The sequence below is a fragment of the Uloborus diversus genome, chromosome 7, assembly GCF_026930045.1.
Source record: "Uloborus diversus isolate 005 chromosome 7, Udiv.v.3.1, whole genome shotgun sequence".
NCBI classification, from domain to species: domain Eukaryota; kingdom Metazoa; phylum Arthropoda; class Arachnida; order Araneae; family Uloboridae; genus Uloborus; species Uloborus diversus.
The window spans coordinates 80,134,861-80,152,484 of NC_072737.1; the positions used below are offsets into that span (position 1 = coordinate 80,134,861).

The 17,624-nt window shown below is 32.9% G+C and overlaps 1 protein-coding gene across 1 annotated transcript in view; it reads right to left on the minus strand.

Moving 5' to 3' along the window:
• Nucleotides 1–535: 535 nt before the first annotated feature.
• LOC129226332 (agrin-like) overlaps nucleotides 536–17,624 on the minus strand; it is a 47,801-nt gene continuing 30,712 nt past the window's right edge. Inside the window, exons 5-7 of the mRNA XM_054860933.1 lie at nucleotides 16,045–16,159; nucleotides 7,262–7,405; nucleotides 536–992 (exon numbers count right to left, since the gene is read on the minus strand). Of these exons, the coding sequence (XP_054716908.1) occupies nucleotides 941–992; nucleotides 7,262–7,405; nucleotides 16,045–16,159 (311 nt within the window). The 3' untranslated portion in view covers nucleotides 536–940. The remainder of the gene's footprint in view (nucleotides 993–7,261; nucleotides 7,406–16,044; nucleotides 16,160–17,624) is intronic.

The window sequence follows — 17,624 nt, forward strand, 5'->3', positions numbered from 1 at the left end:
CACACGACTTCACACATACACTCACACACACCTACGTGCATATACACAGGTCTACGCACACACACAACTATGCACAAGTAATCGCCCAGGAGGAGAGGCAGACTTGAGGGGAACAGGAGCCGTTTCTAGAAACAATAAATCCAATGAGTAGGGTCTTGTCTCAGTTCGTGATTGCGAAAAACATAATTTGAATTCAAAATTTCAGAATTCAAATTATTTTTCTTTTTTTTTCACCCTTATTTTGGCCTTTATTTACAAGACTACTACATATTTGTATAGAAGTTTCTCTGGAATGTGTTTATATTTCCTATATATGTCTTTATTTAGAGAGAATGGTTGTTGGTGAGAATGTTTAAGTAGATTTCTTTTGATAGTGAAGCAATTTAAGGTTTCTTTGGCAATGGTAACCACTTCTCGTAACAACTCGCAATTTAACAAAGAAAGACAGAAATCGTTTGACTACAGATTATTTGAGGGAATAAAACTAAATAAATAAAGACAACAATTAAAAGAAAAATACTTTTATTTAGTCGATTCACAGTTACAGTATACTTAAAACACTAATGCATACGAATCGGCTCATGGTCAAGAAAATACATTAAGGCACTTCCAACGATAATTAGAAGTATTTCCGCAGAAACCCACAGTTCTTTTGACTAGATTTATACATTAAACCATATGAAACACTCATGATTACATTCAAATGCTGAAACGTACATGACAAATTAGAAAAACACAAAAGCACACAAATAGGAATTCATACTACTGGCACTAAAAATCTTGAAAAGTTACTAGTTTCCAAAGAGACATCTTTCAATGAAAAGTAAATTTTTATAAGCGTTTGAAAATAGATAACTCAGTAAATATGAATTTAAAAAGTTTTTTCCGCATTTCGGAGATGATTTTTTCAGTGGAAAATTATGTACTCAGTTTTAGATCTTTAAGTCCTAGAGCCATCACAGAAGCTTCTTGGCATGTTTTTGACATCTTGCCTGCCAAAAAAATATTTAAAAACACCATTAAAAACCCAATGCTTTCTTAATACAAGTAATAAAAAATAATTATCTTTATTGCATATAAAAACAGTAAAACATATTTTAAAAAACAACCACAATGTGTTACATTTTTTAAATCAGGAAAGGATGCAAATTGTTCTAAATATTTCTTCGGGAACAAATAGGTATGTTTGTCTCACCATTTTTTTTTTTTTTTTTTTTTTTTTTTTTTTTTTTTGCAAAAGTTTTAGTCTAGTTTAAGAGGTGGTCAGAGTTTTTTTTTTTTTTTTTTCTATCAGCTCCTTTTTGTATAGAATACAGACGGTCTGACTGTTTGTAGATGTTGAGTTGTCCTCCGTATTGGCCGTATAAACTTATTAGCAGCTGGAAGGCGGGCGTTGCACTGGTTTGCTATTGATTTGTTAACGAAGCTTCTATTAATTTGATTTCTGATAGATAGAGGGTGCCGTATTGGAATTTTTGTTCCCTTAGAAACCTTATAGATATTCCTTATAAATATAATGATCTTTCCAGAATTTTTTTTGAACTTCGATCTAAAATAATACTATATGGTAGTTTTTTCGCAGTTTAAATTTTCTATTTTTTGCTGTCAGAAAACGTAACTGCTGTGTCAGTTAGACGTACTAAGGATGATTAACCCTGTGACTGAGTCAAATAAGACTGCAGTAAGAAACAAATGCATTGCTACAGGGTCAGCAAGAAATACGTTGCCCACTTTAAAGGTTACAGAAACCGTTCTATAGTAGATTCAAATGAGATAAAATTTGAACTACAGATACCTCAACTGATGTGCTTGACATTTATTAAATAAAAAAAAATAGTTCAAAAAAACATCGCAAAGTAACGTTGTACGCAGAAAAGTATTTAATGCTTTATAAAGATCAAGTAATCTTTTTTTTTAATCAACATGAAAACTTCTCAATTTTACCCCTGGCCCAGTAAACAATGTACTCTAATGGGAGAATCATATAATTCCCTGTCGCTGACCGGAGTGAGTCAGTTAAAATTTGAAGGTCAGAGCTCCGAATGCTTTGCTTTAAATCAGATTAAAATGCTGGTACGAGGATCATATTCAGTGCAAGTACCATGTCGCAGCAATTGCGAGAGGGTCCTACTTTCATCCCGTAGGGGATTAAAATGCAAAGGCAACTGTTTTGCATAATTCTGTGATAGACAAAAGGGCCTCAAAGAATGCGTTCCGACGGGCTGCCAGGCGAATAAATCCGCCACCGGTTCAATTGAGCAGTTTTTTGCTGTTTTTCTTTTTTAGATTATTTAAGATTTATAATATCGCACATTAAATAATTTGTTGTGACCAGCGCCACTTATCAGTGGTGCTCTGGACGAAACTTTAATTTATGTCAAGCGCATTATTTGAATTCGCTGTCGTTCAAATTTCATGTCATTCGAACCAATAGAACGGATTCTAGAGCCCTCGAAGTGGGCAACTCATTTCTTACGGATCCTGTACTTTAGTTATTACCTTACAAGAAGCATATACTTGACTCAAATGGAGCATATTTACCCATACACATATGTTTTGCCACGAATCAGCTTCTCTATGCAACATGTAATGCCAATCAGACCCAGATGCCAATCAGATTGTTGCATATCCACTTCGATTGTCCAAATTTCAATCATATTCGTTTCAATTTTTAATCATTTTCTAGCCTTCGTTGAAGGAATTAATAAGGAACACACCCCATACGAAATTGTTCGCCTACCTTCGGGAGACTGGATTTCTGTTCTTAATTTAGTGTTCGTCCTTGTGTCTTTGTTTCGTTAAGTCTTTGTTTCATTAATATTGTTTTTATGTCGCTCAAAATTATTTTTCAATTCCCTGTATTGGTTTCCTGCTCAAATTTTAAAACTTCGTTCATATGTTTATTTCTGCAAAACTTTTCAAAAGTTTCGAAGTTTCATGCTCTTTACTCCTAAAGCAATTTTACTTTTTTCATACATTTTCGGTTTTCTGACAATCGTTTGGCGCAATATAGCCTATTGAGGCTCTTGCGCCAAAAAAAAAAAAAAAAAGAGAAGAAGGGCTATGAAGAAAATGAAATATGCTGAACCCACTTTGCTTTTCTTGCAACGTTCCTACATATTACGATCAAAACCAATATTTAAAAAAAAATGATTTTTTTTTTCTTGATAGAAGTTATCATTTAGTGAGTGTGGTTGTAAAATGTTTAATTTTAACCGAGGGATGATCCAAAAGATTTTCAAAGAGGGGGCGATTGATTTTTATTACTTACCTCTTACTACGTATCTAACTTAACATAAACGGGAGTAAGGGGTCTTTTACGGCATTTTTTTTTTTTTTTTTAAATTATATAAAGTGTGGAGATGTGACTAAGGAGGGGGAAGGAGAGTGGAGGTCCTCGGACCTATTCCCTTTCTTTTAAGTCACCGAAGGTATTCTAAAATTGCGTTTATAGAACTTCAATTTTGAAAATATTCCTTAGCATTCTTAGAATTTTAGCTCCACAGGAACTATTGCAGGAGAAATTGCGGAAAACTACCGGAGGAAAGTCCCTGAACACCATTCCATCCCCTTACATTATCTGAGAAGGTCTACAATCACGGCCCTACGACTTGAATTTCGGAAAAATTCCTGGGAAAGGCCTCCTAACCTCTCTTTCTCCTCACATCATCCAAAATAGTCTAAAATTGCATTTTTAAAGCTTCAGTTTCAAAAAATTTCTAAGAGTCCTTGTATCTGCCCTTTATTTTAACCGACCGCATTTCCTGAAAAAAAAATATTATATTTAAATGTCAAAATCGTTATAAGTCATTTTGTAACCTTGCTTGTAATGACCGAACATTTAAAAAATTACAGCAAGTTGATTCAGAGAGATTTAGAAAGCAGAAATCTTTTCTCGAAAAAGTATGACAAGAAGAAATGGTGTCACTACTGTGAAGTTGCAAACATGTAGTCAATGTTGCACACACTCTAAAACGTGAAAACATAACCCAAGCTGATTCCTTAGCTTACTAATCTGTAGTAGATGCATGTTCCTATACGTACGATTATATGCGATCGACCCAAATTGTTTCAAGCTCAACTGATTAGCTACCCGTATTACATAAAATGTGCTTCAAGTTATTTTGCAGCTCAAAACTCCTTTAATCTGAATAATGTACTACTATAAACGCTAATTGTCGTGTCTTCGTTACTCTTAAACAGGTTTGATACAGCAAATATAAATTAATTGCTGCAGCAATTTAATTACCCGTTTAATATGCCACACTGGGTAAATGAATTTATGTCTTTTAGCTCCAAACCACAAATTTCATCTATCAATGTCTACTGAATATTAAAATTATGATACATGTAATGATTCTCATCTATTAAGGATTTTCCATAATGAATTAATTATGAAAGAAATAATTAAATGATGCTTTTAACTTGGCCTTTTTTTTCTATTCATTCCCCGTGAATAAATTAATAACGCGAATTAGTGTGGCATGATCATTACTACCTCTGAATAGATAGTTCCTATGAGATAAGAAAATTACTTTTTCTCCTCATCATTTTAATTAGAAATATGGATAGTAAAGTTTTCTGCAGGCGAAAACAAAGTTCAATATTTCATCGAACATCTTTTTTAATTCAATCTCAACAGTGAAATAATATACAGGCATGCAAGTTAGCTTTGAGCCACGATAATTTTTTTTATTATATTTGACTTTCAAACTTAAAACGATTGTCGTTAATGCTCACGATAGAAATGAAACTTTTTTTTTGTATTCAGAACGGTCATTTTATCCGTAAGTTTTCTCTCACGCCGCGCTCTTGTTCTTTCTGCGCCTGGCTTAGGCATATTCACAATAGAATTGTATATTTTAATCAACAAAATAGATAATAAACGACGAGAAAGCTAAACGATACTCGAAATCCTCCTTTTGATTGTTGCCAAAAACAATGAAAAAATAATAGTAATTATACAGAGAATTTTGTTAATAAAAGTTAATTAACAACTTTCAATGCCGATCTTAAGTAATTTGGATAACACTTTTAAATTGATTACGTGACTTGAATCAAAGAATTCTTTGAAAACCTGCATTATTTGAAAAGTTTAAAGTGCCCAAAATCCACAAATGTACACCTGCTTAGGTTCAGCCTTGAAATTAATTTGTTAAGTTAATTAACAAAACTAACTTTAATGTCACTATTATTTTTCTTCGTTTTTGGACAATTAAAAATGAATTAAACCTTATAATTACTACTATTGTTTTCATTAATTTTGGCAACAATTAAAGAACAACTACGTCAATTCCGTCATCATACAAAAATTCTGCGGATCAGAGTTTCAAAGCTCTTTCTTAAAAAGTTAAACTTCAAAAAAGTTAGCAATATTGTACACAGCTCATTACATCATTCAATTGTTTTGAAGTTACTGTTTGGGAGATTTTTATGACATTTTTGAAAATGTTCGTCCTAAACTAATATTCTATGCAATTATTACAAATGATAAAATTCTTCTGACAGGGTGAAGTACAAAGGGGAGTTTTTAAATATTTAGAAAAAACGTTGATGCATTAGGGTTGCCCTTCAATCATGAAGATAGTTTATTTTGCATCCCATTTCTGACGCTGTCTACAGCCACCCAAAATGGTCAGATAGTTTAGAGCCAGGTTAAGAAATCATTTTTAATAAAGTAAACAATAATTATTTCTTAAATTTGGATAACTACGCATTCACACAATATTTTAGGAGTTTCTTCTGTTTTTCAATACTCAACACGCTAAAATTATTAAATATGAGTGGTGCGGATTAAAATAAAGAAATATTTGCTCTCTAATCCCGTCGCAGAGCTAGTTTACCTATGAGAAATTTCATGTGAAAATAAAATAAAATCAACTTCTCTAAATCAACTTCTTGACTTCAGAATTTCGAATTTCAGTAAAATTTAGCTGAAGGACTTATATGACAAGATAAGTAATCCTGCCAATTTTTAGATTTCTGTTTAAAAAATCGTTCAAATTAGAGGCTTGTAAAAAAAATCAAAACGACGCCTTAGAGCAACAGTAAGAAATCTAATCCCAGAAATAACACTAAGATATCTTACTGTTGCTCTGAGGCGACGAAAATGTGCGAAAAAGTGAAAAGTGTGTTCTTACAAATGACTGTAACATCTCTCCTAAAGAATGCAAATTCAAAAACCTTTTGTAAAGCTTAAAAGAATAGCGCTTTCTATTGATATATTACATGACTTTCTTACGATAGATTTAAGTTTCAAGGCCATTTACCGTGACGTAGGAAAAATTCGAAGGATGGTTTATCCTTTGCCCTATATAGTATTTTCAGAAAAATCCTGAAACACATCAACTTTAGATTGTTTGTTTTCCAAATGTTCAACCATATCATTATTTGAATTTTTGTAACTAAAATATAAATAAAAGAATAAATATATCGTCGTTTTAGAGGAAAAAGTCACTAAGGGCATTTTAAAAGTCATTAAGTGCAAAATGTTTCAAAAAAAATTAATCTGGGATGATAAATCCAAAAATACAAAAATGCAAGTTTAAAACAAAACTTAAAAATTTAAAAAAAAAAAAGATTGCAACCTCCCCTCCATAATTGTTTTTGAAATATAACTATTTTTACCACAAGTTCCCTCCCCCCCCCCCACCACATTTCCAGCAGAAATCGATCAAAATGCACTTAGTTATTTTTTCCTCTAAACCTACAATTTTGCACCCTGTAGTATCCCAATCATCCAATATTTATAGGCGAATTTTACCCCGTTAAAAGTGTTTATTACCTATTAAAAAAAATATATGTTCAATATTTTAAAGTGTTCTATCGATATGCAAAGTTGTATTCAAATAGACGTGTGGCACTTGAGTAGGGTCACTCGTTAGCTAAGTCACAGCCCTTAAGCCAGAGCTAGGTTCAAAACTACATGCAATATACCGACAGCCCGCGTATCACATCCAGAGACAGCAATTTCATCCTTATTATGGGCTTACCACTCTGGAATAGTGAATAACCGAGCTGGGAGCAGACGTCATCTCATTGAAGCTGAGAGTGCCTACAAACTGGTAGATAAAGTAAATCTATCTAATCTATCTCACCAAAGAGAGTCGCACTAGCGAGATAGATTACATTTGTTTGTACAATAAAATTAAAATAAAATGGGGAACTAAAATGCAAAAAAAAAAGACATAAATAAGCCAAATTAGTAGCTGCTGCGGTTTGCCTGCCAAACATTAAGAGTAATCAGAAACATTATAATTACCCGCAGTTCTGCTGCATCATTCTGCATTGATTGATGTATAGTTTCGCATCCGAACCGCAAACCGGATCGTATATGGGGAGGCAGACTTCTGGGCACTTAGGAACTCGAACGCAGCTGTCCATTTCGACTGAAACGATGCCTTCCCTGCGTTAAAGAGAAAAAAGATGAAAAAGGAGTAGAGAGTATACGAAGAAAATTCATACTTACTTAAAAATCAACTTTTCGGGTTATTTTTCGTATCGTAAAATTAAAAGTAAAATTTCACTTAAGTTTAATATATTGAGGCAATTCTCTTGATTTATTGTCCCAGGCGCATAGCAACCTTCGAAAAGCGCTTTTTTTCATTATCATTTATTTTTCACCTCCAAAAAAAACAAAATAATTTGCATTTAACAATTCTAAATACTAATGTGGAGGCTTAATATTAAAACTAAAATGTCATTACCATCCACTGTCCTTTGAATTTCTGCCTTTAATAGTTTGCCAGAACAGCTAAAAACAACTTATAAGGTACATTTTAAACAGATTTTTATATCCTTCATGTACCCAAATTTGAAATCAAATTCCTTTTTTAATTGATTGTATGCATTAATATGTTTCTTGCACCGCTAAAGTTTGTCCTAAGCATTTTACATCATTACCACCCAACAGTTTTGAGAGGTTTTAATGACCATTAGGTGCAACTAACAGCTCAAATAACTTTTGCTTTTAGTAGCAGCCATCATAATTTTGTTAATAAAATAAGAATTTTATGCGAAGAAATTTCTACGCTTCCCGACTGGACGCAAAAAATATTTTTAAAAAAGTAAAATATTTACGGCTGTTGTTACTATCCTTACTCGTAATCAGTGACTTTTACCATTATTCTGCAATTTTGTTCTTTTTTATTCTTATATTAGTAAACCCTTGTTAAAAACCTAAAATTTTAACGAAGGTATCCATATTTTATGTATTGTCAGGTGAAATATATTAAAATGTCATTACCATTCAATGCAAAGTTATAAACATGTGGTTAGTAATGATAGACTGAAGGAAAAATGATACTGGGTGCAGTATTTCTGATATTTTATATGCTTGATTTTTACCACCTTTTACAAAAAAGGAAGTATTGTATTCGCAAAAAAAATTTCCCTCAAAAATCGAACTTAATTTCCATTTCGCTCACCCCCGAATGAATATTCAGTTTTTTTTTTTTTTTCGACTCGACCACACGTGCACAAATGCCTAAGAACGTATAGACACGTGAAATATTCATAATGACGATTCCCGAGTTAATTACAACGAATTTTCTCGTGACGTCTGTATGTGTGGATGTGCGGATGTATGTCGCATAACTCAAGAACGGTAAGTCCTAGAAAGTTGAAATTTGGTACGCAGACTCCTAGTGGGGTCTAGTTGTGCACCTCCCCTTTTGGTTGCATTCGGGTGTTTCTAAAGAGGACTTTTTCCTATTTTTGGGGGGAAATCATTGTTAATTTCGATGTAAACTCAAGTGGTGTTATAATTTGGCGGACACTTGGCGATATATCACCAGTTTTTTGGTCGCCAAGTTTTGTCGCCATCTTGGCGACAAATTTGGCTTTTTTTTTTCTTTAATCTGTTTCATTTTGGTCACTGTTGGTGATATTTAGAGAGTAAACTATTGAATCACATTAAAATTGCCTGTAATGGGGAAATGACATTAAATTGGAGTAAAAGGAAGTCATGTGATGCACACATCAGCTCGTTTTTCAAAATAACCATTTTAAACTATGGGTAAACTGAAGCTCATTAGAAAAATCAGTTGATGATTGTTTTTAAAAAAAGTTCTATACTTTAGCTATATTTTAATCAAGCGAAACCTGCCCCTGATTCCCAACTGATGGCCTGCCTGCTTCCAAAAAATTATCCTTATTCAAAAACCAATTACATAAATGAAAAGTAAATTTAAAAAATAAAATAAATTTATAAATAAAACTACTTTTTTGCGTTAATTCTGTGGCTTCTTTTCGCAATTTCCTCTGATTATTATTTTTTTATGTACAGGATTTGATAAATCTGAGGCGCTAGGTCACCCATGACACCAAAAAATATGCCTTGGCTACTGGTTCCTCTAGAACGAGAGGGAAAATCCAACACAAATATAACTTTAAATTAGAGAATTAACACTCTTTCTGCTGCCTTAAGAATTCCAAGTCAAGTGATATTATACAGGTAAAGTTTCACATTGACTACATTTAGATTTTTCAATCAACGTTTTCTAGTTTGTAATAATTAAACTGTTGTAAAAAAAAGTCAAATAAATCAGTAGTTTGAAATTTAATTCGCAATTGAAGAATTTAGTTTTTAGACTTCCATTAAGTTCAGAAAGTTGTTTGAGGTTTCAAAAGAAATGTAGGTTTCAAATAGTTCATGGTGTAAGGACTTTTTTTTTTTTTTTTTTTGCCTTTAGCTTTTAATTTGTCTGGCACCTAAAATTTTTTCCAGGCTACTAAGATTTTATATCTATCCAGGTCCGGATCTGCGTAACCGCAGGCCCCGCAGTGAGGGGGGACACGTCATTAAAGGGCCAACGACCTATGAAATTGAAAAAAAATGGAGAAAAAACTTGCGCTAAGACTTATTAAAACGTTGCAAATATACACTGCTGGCTTCTAGGGAGGGACCCCGCAGATTTTATTGAAGGGTGGCCCAAAATTTATAGATCCGGACTTGTATCTATCTATCACAGAAAAAAACCGTTTTAAAGTTAAACAAAAGAAGGACTACGAACCATGGTGCGTACTCGATACTAGCTCGATTACTCGATACCAGCTGCATGACTGCGAACTAAGCACTTTGCCGACTAAGATTCTATAATTTTAGTCAGATTATCGAAAAACACATGTTTATACTTTTAAATTTTATTGTGCGTAAAAATCTAACAATTTACTTACAGTTCTTTGATATCAAATAAAGTTGCTCAAAACTTCACAAATTAATTAAAGTGAAATTATTTAGAAAAATTTCAACTATCCGCGATTTTAAATCCCCAAATTTAATTCATTTCGGATCAAAATATTTGAGAAACGCCTACTTTAAAATCCAACCAAACAATGGTGGCGACATCTACTAGCTGGCTGGAAAACAAATTACCTTCGCCCTATTTAAAATTGATAAATTGAGTTTGAAAATTAAATAAATAAAATAACAGCATTTGAGCAAAAAAAAACTCAAACTTTTGCATACTAGTGTTTCGAGATTTCTTTGGGATCGGTAGGAAGGGTGCAAGGTTTGAAATTAGCAATCGTTAGTTGTATTTTGCGTCTTTTTTTTTTTTTGCATGACTACGACTATCCAGGCGTCATTTTTGGCACTTAGCTCCAATAACAATATTATTCGACGACAGCAATTTTACCCACAGTTTTCATGTTTTTGAGTTAAACTTAATATACTTTGCTTACATACACATTATGCTCAGTACCAAAACTCAAGTCCAGTGTTTTGGATGTGATTTCCCATATTTCCTTCTCGAATTTTAGCGATCACAGGCCTCGGAGCATGAATGTCCTAAATATTTGAGGGGGGAGGATTCTCAATGTAGCAAATGATACTCCGAATTTTACCGAATGACAAGCGCAAATATTTCAGCTATCTTATGGCCACACCTGAATAAATATAATTATCTATAGTGCTGCCATCTGTTAGTAATATAAATTTTTAAACTCCTTCGTAAGTAATAATTATTTTGCACGACTCTTTTGTTTAAAAAGCATCATGTCTTCAAGCTTTTTGCAAAAAAGGAAGAGGAAGATATATACGTTTTTTAACAAAGAGAGTTTCTTATAGAACGGGATGGCATGGTGAAAAAGGAAAGATTTTGGACAAAACGAGTGCGAGATTTCAATCACGTCGAACTTCCATTTGATAGCTTGGGCTGCAGTGGCGTAGCCTGGAAGAAAAATTTTAAAGGGGTTAAGGTTATATTTAGAGGGAGGGAGGATAGCTCCTCAAATTCCCCTCTTATGTACGCCACTGTTTGAATGGTCACTGAAACGAAAAAGTAAGTACAAACAATTTTAGGATTTTCCTTCGCTTGTTACACAATATAGAGAATATGCAATATTTTATTTAGGAAAAGAAAAACTTGAATTCGTTCTCTGTAAATCATACAGGATAATAACACCTGTCAGAGCTACTACTATTATCTCTTGTCACATTTTCTGGATTTCTTCTCTCTAAATTTCAATTTTTGCTCCTTACAACCAGTTTGCTTCTAGATGTCTCGATTTTGAAGCTGGAATTGACCCGCAGAAGTTACGCACCAATCAAAAAAGACTTTTTTGCGAACAATTAATTTTACGTAGTTATTTCAGTTTGCGTGCCTTGTCTTTTCTCTAAGTATGTATCTATGTCCGAGTTACTTCTCCCGAAAGCCAGCGAACTGACCATCGAACCAGGTATCAATAGATTTGCGGTTTTTCCGTCTTTATGTTTGACTATTTAACATAATCCTACGATAATATTTAGCGGAAATATCAATTAAAAACTATTAATTATGATACTTGGATTTCGACATAAAATCCCTATTTTTTGAAGGCTTTCCTCCATTCAAATTATTATTCAGTGCTTCATCTCAACTTTCCGTAACAATGCTTTTATTAAAATTTTTAGAATGAAGGAAATCATTAAGAAAAAAGATCGGTTGCCATTTTTTCTCCGAATATGAACAAATAAAATTCTGGCTTTTGTTTCGACGCTTTTCATGTAATCAGGGGACTTAAAATGGTTCCTTTTTGGTTATTTTCCCACAATCTACCTCCAAATTTTACTGATGGTTTTTTCTTTTTTTTTCAAGCGTGATTGTTGAACACGCGTCGCTTGACATAACTTTTATTTTCAAGCTAGACCATGCAAAGCCAGGCGACGCAGTTAGTTTCCTATTATCTTCTGTTTTTGTCGACTTATACAATACTTGTTTTGACTGATCCTTTTTCTACGCGTTAATTCGTTTTTTTTTTTTTTTTTTTTTTTCGCAATTTCTTCCGGATTATTACATCATTTTATTTCATTATTAACTTTTAAACACTCAATAAGATAATTATGATGATAAATAACTAGTTAGATGGCAAATGAAAAGGTAGACGAAAATTTATGCAAAATTATAACATTCATTAATACGGAGTAACCAGCTGACTGCAATCCTCGATTAAGAAAATTTTGATTTGCCACTAACGAATTTAAGATTTTTTTTTTTTTTTTTTTTCAAAATAAAATATTGCATATTCTTTATATTGTGTAACAAGCGTAAGAAAATCCTTATATTTTTTGTACTTACTTTTCGTTTACAGTCGTGTATACAAGAGGGGGATTTGGGGATATATTCCCCCTCCCCCTAAGTGTAACCTTTTCCCCCTTAGAACCTTTCTTCCAGGATACGAAACCGCAGCCAAAAACATGGGGTAAACGGAACTACGACGAACGGTTGTATACAGATATCTAGTATTCATTAAGAAACGGAGTAATTCGTTCAAAAAGACAATTGTTAAGGACAATAAGATGTTATATCTATGCTATGTCCATCTTTGATGACAAAAAGTAAAACTCCTTACCGAGATAAACAGCACCAATAAGAGCAAGTAGCAATTTCGCTGTGTTCTCGAGTAATTCCTGCATTTCGAAGCCACATAATAACTGATTCTACTATCTACTTCCATAGCAATAAAAAAAAAAGGTCAGTTCAAAAACTGCTGCATCATCAGTTTCCGCCATAGGCTCAAGTTACATGCTATACAAAGAATTCTTTGTAACTGTTTTTAACCGCAATATAAATAGTTTAGTACCCCTTAAGCGCTATTAGGGGGAATAAGTATATTGTGGTATACTGATAGTACTTGTCTGAGCAGTTAGCAGACCTCTAAAGGAGACAAAGGAAATGATTTTTTTACATGGATAATGCATCCATTAGAATATTTTACGTTACCTTTTCCTTTCGTCAAATCTGAAATAAATCTGGAAAATGTTTACTGTTTTTCAGTGAATGAGTCTTCGCTTCTGCAGAAATTAGAACTCGACTAAAATGCTAAGCTTAAAGTTACATAATTCAACTAATACAGGGGTTCTCAACCAGTGGTGACCCCCACTTGAAAAAATAAAGTGAAAAAGTATAACTAACTGTACATTTCTCAAGAATGTGGTCACATGCCAATAGTTTCGGTGTTATAGCCTTTTCCCCTTGAGTTTTTTGGGGCAGTCCCCGGCTCCACATTATTACTGGGAATTTGGACTACAGCATTAATATGTGTAAAGTCAAAATGTCGAGCAACACATTGGAAGGAACAAGAGGTTCAGTTTCTCACAGTTGCGTTTAGAGATGCACCGATTAATCGGCAGTAACGGTAATAGGCCAGTTTTCATTTATTAGTCGGCGGAAAAAAATTACTTCACTTAAAATTACTTAAACTATGCCTACAACTAGAAATTGCTAAATTAGCTCATAAACAGTAAATAAATGTAATTTTCTTCAATAGGTAACATGGAATTTAAGGATCAATAAAATAATTTGTGATCTATAGAATTGAAGAGGGTTAAATCATTGGCAAATAAAATATTTATTGAATTAATACATACGTTTTTAAAAAAGTACGAAGTTATGAGATGTTGCTTTGTTGCTTATATGTGTGTCCGTCAGTTCCCCCTTTCTCCCCCTCCAGACCCAAACGCTTTGTACTAAAAAAAAAACTATTACGTGTGTTGACCACATAAGGTAGTGGGGGGGGGGGGGTCACAGAAGCGTTCTAGGTGCAGTGCCCAAAAGGTTAATAACCTCTGAACTAGACCACAAATTAGGACTGCGTGCAATGAGCGGTTCGCAGGTTAAAATGTTGTTTTACACAGAAATATTTTCCTAACCATTCATTAGATTACCCTCTGTTTTGCAAGAAGTAACGGGAGGAAAAGTTGCGAGACATTTCGGAGAAATTTGTCGAGTAGTGGCTTAGGGTAACACTCTATTCAGCTTTGTTACCAGTAATGAACGACTCTTAAAGTTATATTATAACTTTAAAGTATGACTTTTTACTTAAATTCAAAGCAAAGTTTAGTGTATTGCAGTGGAATAATGCTGATATTTTACTGCATTTATGATAATATTGATTGATGTCCAGCGGAAGAAATGTCAGCAAACGGATATAGTAAGGTTTTTTTTAATCAGCAAGTGTTTGCAAAAGTGCTCATGTTCTAATCTAAGTTTCGATTTTTGTTCAGTGGTAGATTAATAATTCTAGACTTCAAATTAATGCGACTGTAAGAAAACTTAACATTTTTATTGAAAACTATCTACATATTTACACTGGTGATTGAACCAAAACATTTATTCTAGACATAGCAAATTACTCGCTTACACACAGCTTGCGCTCGTGTTCGAACTTTTTTTTCATCTAAATGTTGCCACTAAATTTTACCATAATATACATACGTGTACCAATCAGCGCTTGATGTGCTCTCTATCGGAGCACATCAAGCTATTCTCTATCGGAAGAATAAGCGGGAAGACGTATAGAGTTTAGGTTTCTCCACAGCAAATAAATTAGAGAAACGAAAAATTTCAGCAGTACTATTTTTAAAGTCATATACTTCCTTTAACTTATAACGAAGTTTTTAAAATTTATCTAAATTCTTACAAATGTTAACATTGCTTTTTAGGCTTCTTCTCTATATCAATTAGCTGAAAATTGATACAAATATTTTTTTAGTTACACATATTAAAATGTTTATGATTTATTTTTAACTAAAAGTTTCATACAGAAAACCTTAGAGCTGTCATTAAAGATGGAGCAAGTTTGAATTCGTTAAGTATCTAGTTTTGAATAGAATATAAAGTACTTATACACAGTAAAAACGATTCAGAAACGTTCCTGGAAAATAATAGGCTGCTGATGTGCCCAATTTCAACCAGTAACATATCTTACAAAAACCAGGAACATTTTCCGATAAAAGTGAGTAACCTTCCTGAAATACTGGGAAATCTCCCCTGTTAAACCCAGGCATGAATCTTCTACAAAAATTAAATAGGTTTAATGTATTTGATTAGAACCTTCCTGATTTAACAAGAAAGCTCCAGAAGCACTAGCACAACCATGGCCAAAGCTACGCGAATAATTGTAAGCAAGAACCAAACAAATTCCTTGCCTGCAATTCCTGCCTCGCAAATCTGCAGCTATTCTGTGACACTTTCGCTCCCATTGGGAGCTTAATCAATCCAAACGGGCAATAATTAAACTAAAGACGATACACTTAATAAACACGCTTAGTCAACCTTTAAATTGGTAGCAAAAACATTTTTCACACCAGTGAAATGTCTGCATTTATGCATTTTTAGCAATTCAGGAAACTTTTTTGCGAAGATACTTGATTTTGCGGGAAAATAGGTGAAAACCTATGAAATCCCAAAACGTTCCATGGAAATAACCAGTAACGTTTCGGAATTTTTTACAGTGTAATGAAAGGGTGGACGCGAGGAAAGAGATCTATGCGCCATTTAATATTTTTAAGGAGGAAGATCGATTTTGGAGGGCATTTGGTCTCATGTTGTGGGGGGCTCTCGTTCTGGGATGTGCGCCTTAGCATTTGAAGGGGTTACCATCACTTTTGAAGAGGATGCCTCTTTTGTATAATAGATGATAAACAAATATCTATCAGTTACTTGGTGCTTTACTAAATGTTTCACAGCTGAAACCATCGTGATAAATGATGATTCTCTGAATGAAAATTGCTTTTTAAGAACAATTTAATGATCTGAAATCATTATTCAACTTATTACATACCTACACGTCCTCATCTTCATAAAACATTCATTGTAATATATTACTCCATTGCTTCCACAAACGGGTTTATAGATTTCTAAACAAGAATCTGGACATTCTTCCGTCGTTTTTGCTTCTGGAAAGAAAAAAATCATGCAACATTTAGCTTCACTTATTGACTTATTCTCACTTTATAAAATGCAACTAGTTTTTTTTTTTAATTTAAAACTAAATTTTAAGTCCCCCAGTCTTTACTTTTAGTGTTTTTTTTTTTCTTGGTTAATAATGACACTCGGATTACCGAGCCCGAGTACCAAAGGCAGTTTATTGTTCTTAAATTTATTTTGAATTGTGAGATTTTGAATTTTGTCCAGTGTTTTAGATTTGAAAAGAAAAACTGCTGAAAATAATGTCAGTAACACTTTTTTTTTCTGTTTAAAATGCGTCACAAAAAACCTTTTTGTTGTCCTCGTACGTGTCGGCATCTTTGTTAACGATTTTTTGGTTCCCTTAGGTAATATTAATTTTATTTCTAAGATTGGGTTCATAATATTCCAGGGGGTATTTTACTGAAATCATGCATGCACTTGTCACGGAAAATAAGAAATAAAGAAAATGTCTAAGGAATCGCCAAACTCGAATCACCTGTTCAAATAAAATAAAAGACATTCAAATAATAATTCTCTCATTTTTATGTCAAAACCACTTTGAACTATTTAACTGCTTGCACAATTTCTTCCACATCCGTTCTAGTTTCGTTTTCTTCAATGCCTTAAAAATCTGTATTATAAAAGTTTCGTTAATGATACACGTATTTAATCAGTTATTTTTCGAAACACATTTTGGATTAATTCATCGAAGTTGCAGTTTTATAACTCTCGCCTAACTTTAAACATATGAATCAAACAATTTGAAGTTGATGTTAAAAAACGTATTAACTCTTTAAAGAAATGATTACTTTATTGTCCTATTTCAACTTAATTATTGTTCTGAATCAGTAATTTAATTTTGTATTATTGATTATATTAATGTTAAAAATGTTTAAAATGTTCATCTTGTTAAAGTAAATGTTGAGTCTTTGCTATCTGGAACGAATTAAGGTCTAATTGTACTTTTTTTGAACATGACTCAAGGACCATAACGAGGACTATGCCTAACATAAACATAATAAATACAATAAACATAAAAAGTAAAGCATAGAATTTAAGAGTAAATTTTCGCTTGGCTATGTTTCAAGGAAGAAGAAAAAGTCTTGCAGAGCTTTGAAGGCATATTGCCAAATTACACGTATAGATACGAAATTTTAACATTTTGGAAAGAACGACAAAAAAAGTTGTTAAAAACAAATTGCAAAGGATTTTTCAAAATGTGCAAAAATAAGAGGGATATTTAAAGAAATAAACACAAAAGGATAAGAATAATAAACTGAATTTAAAATCAGAAGGCAATCTTCTGCTGGAAAAAGAGGTTTTGATGGTCACAGATTTTCAAACAAGCTTTCACTGCATGTCGCCGTAACATTTTGGTGCGATAAGTTTTACTAAAATGAAACAGAAAGCTTTTCATAAATTCTCTGACAATTGAATTTTTAGAATAAAACT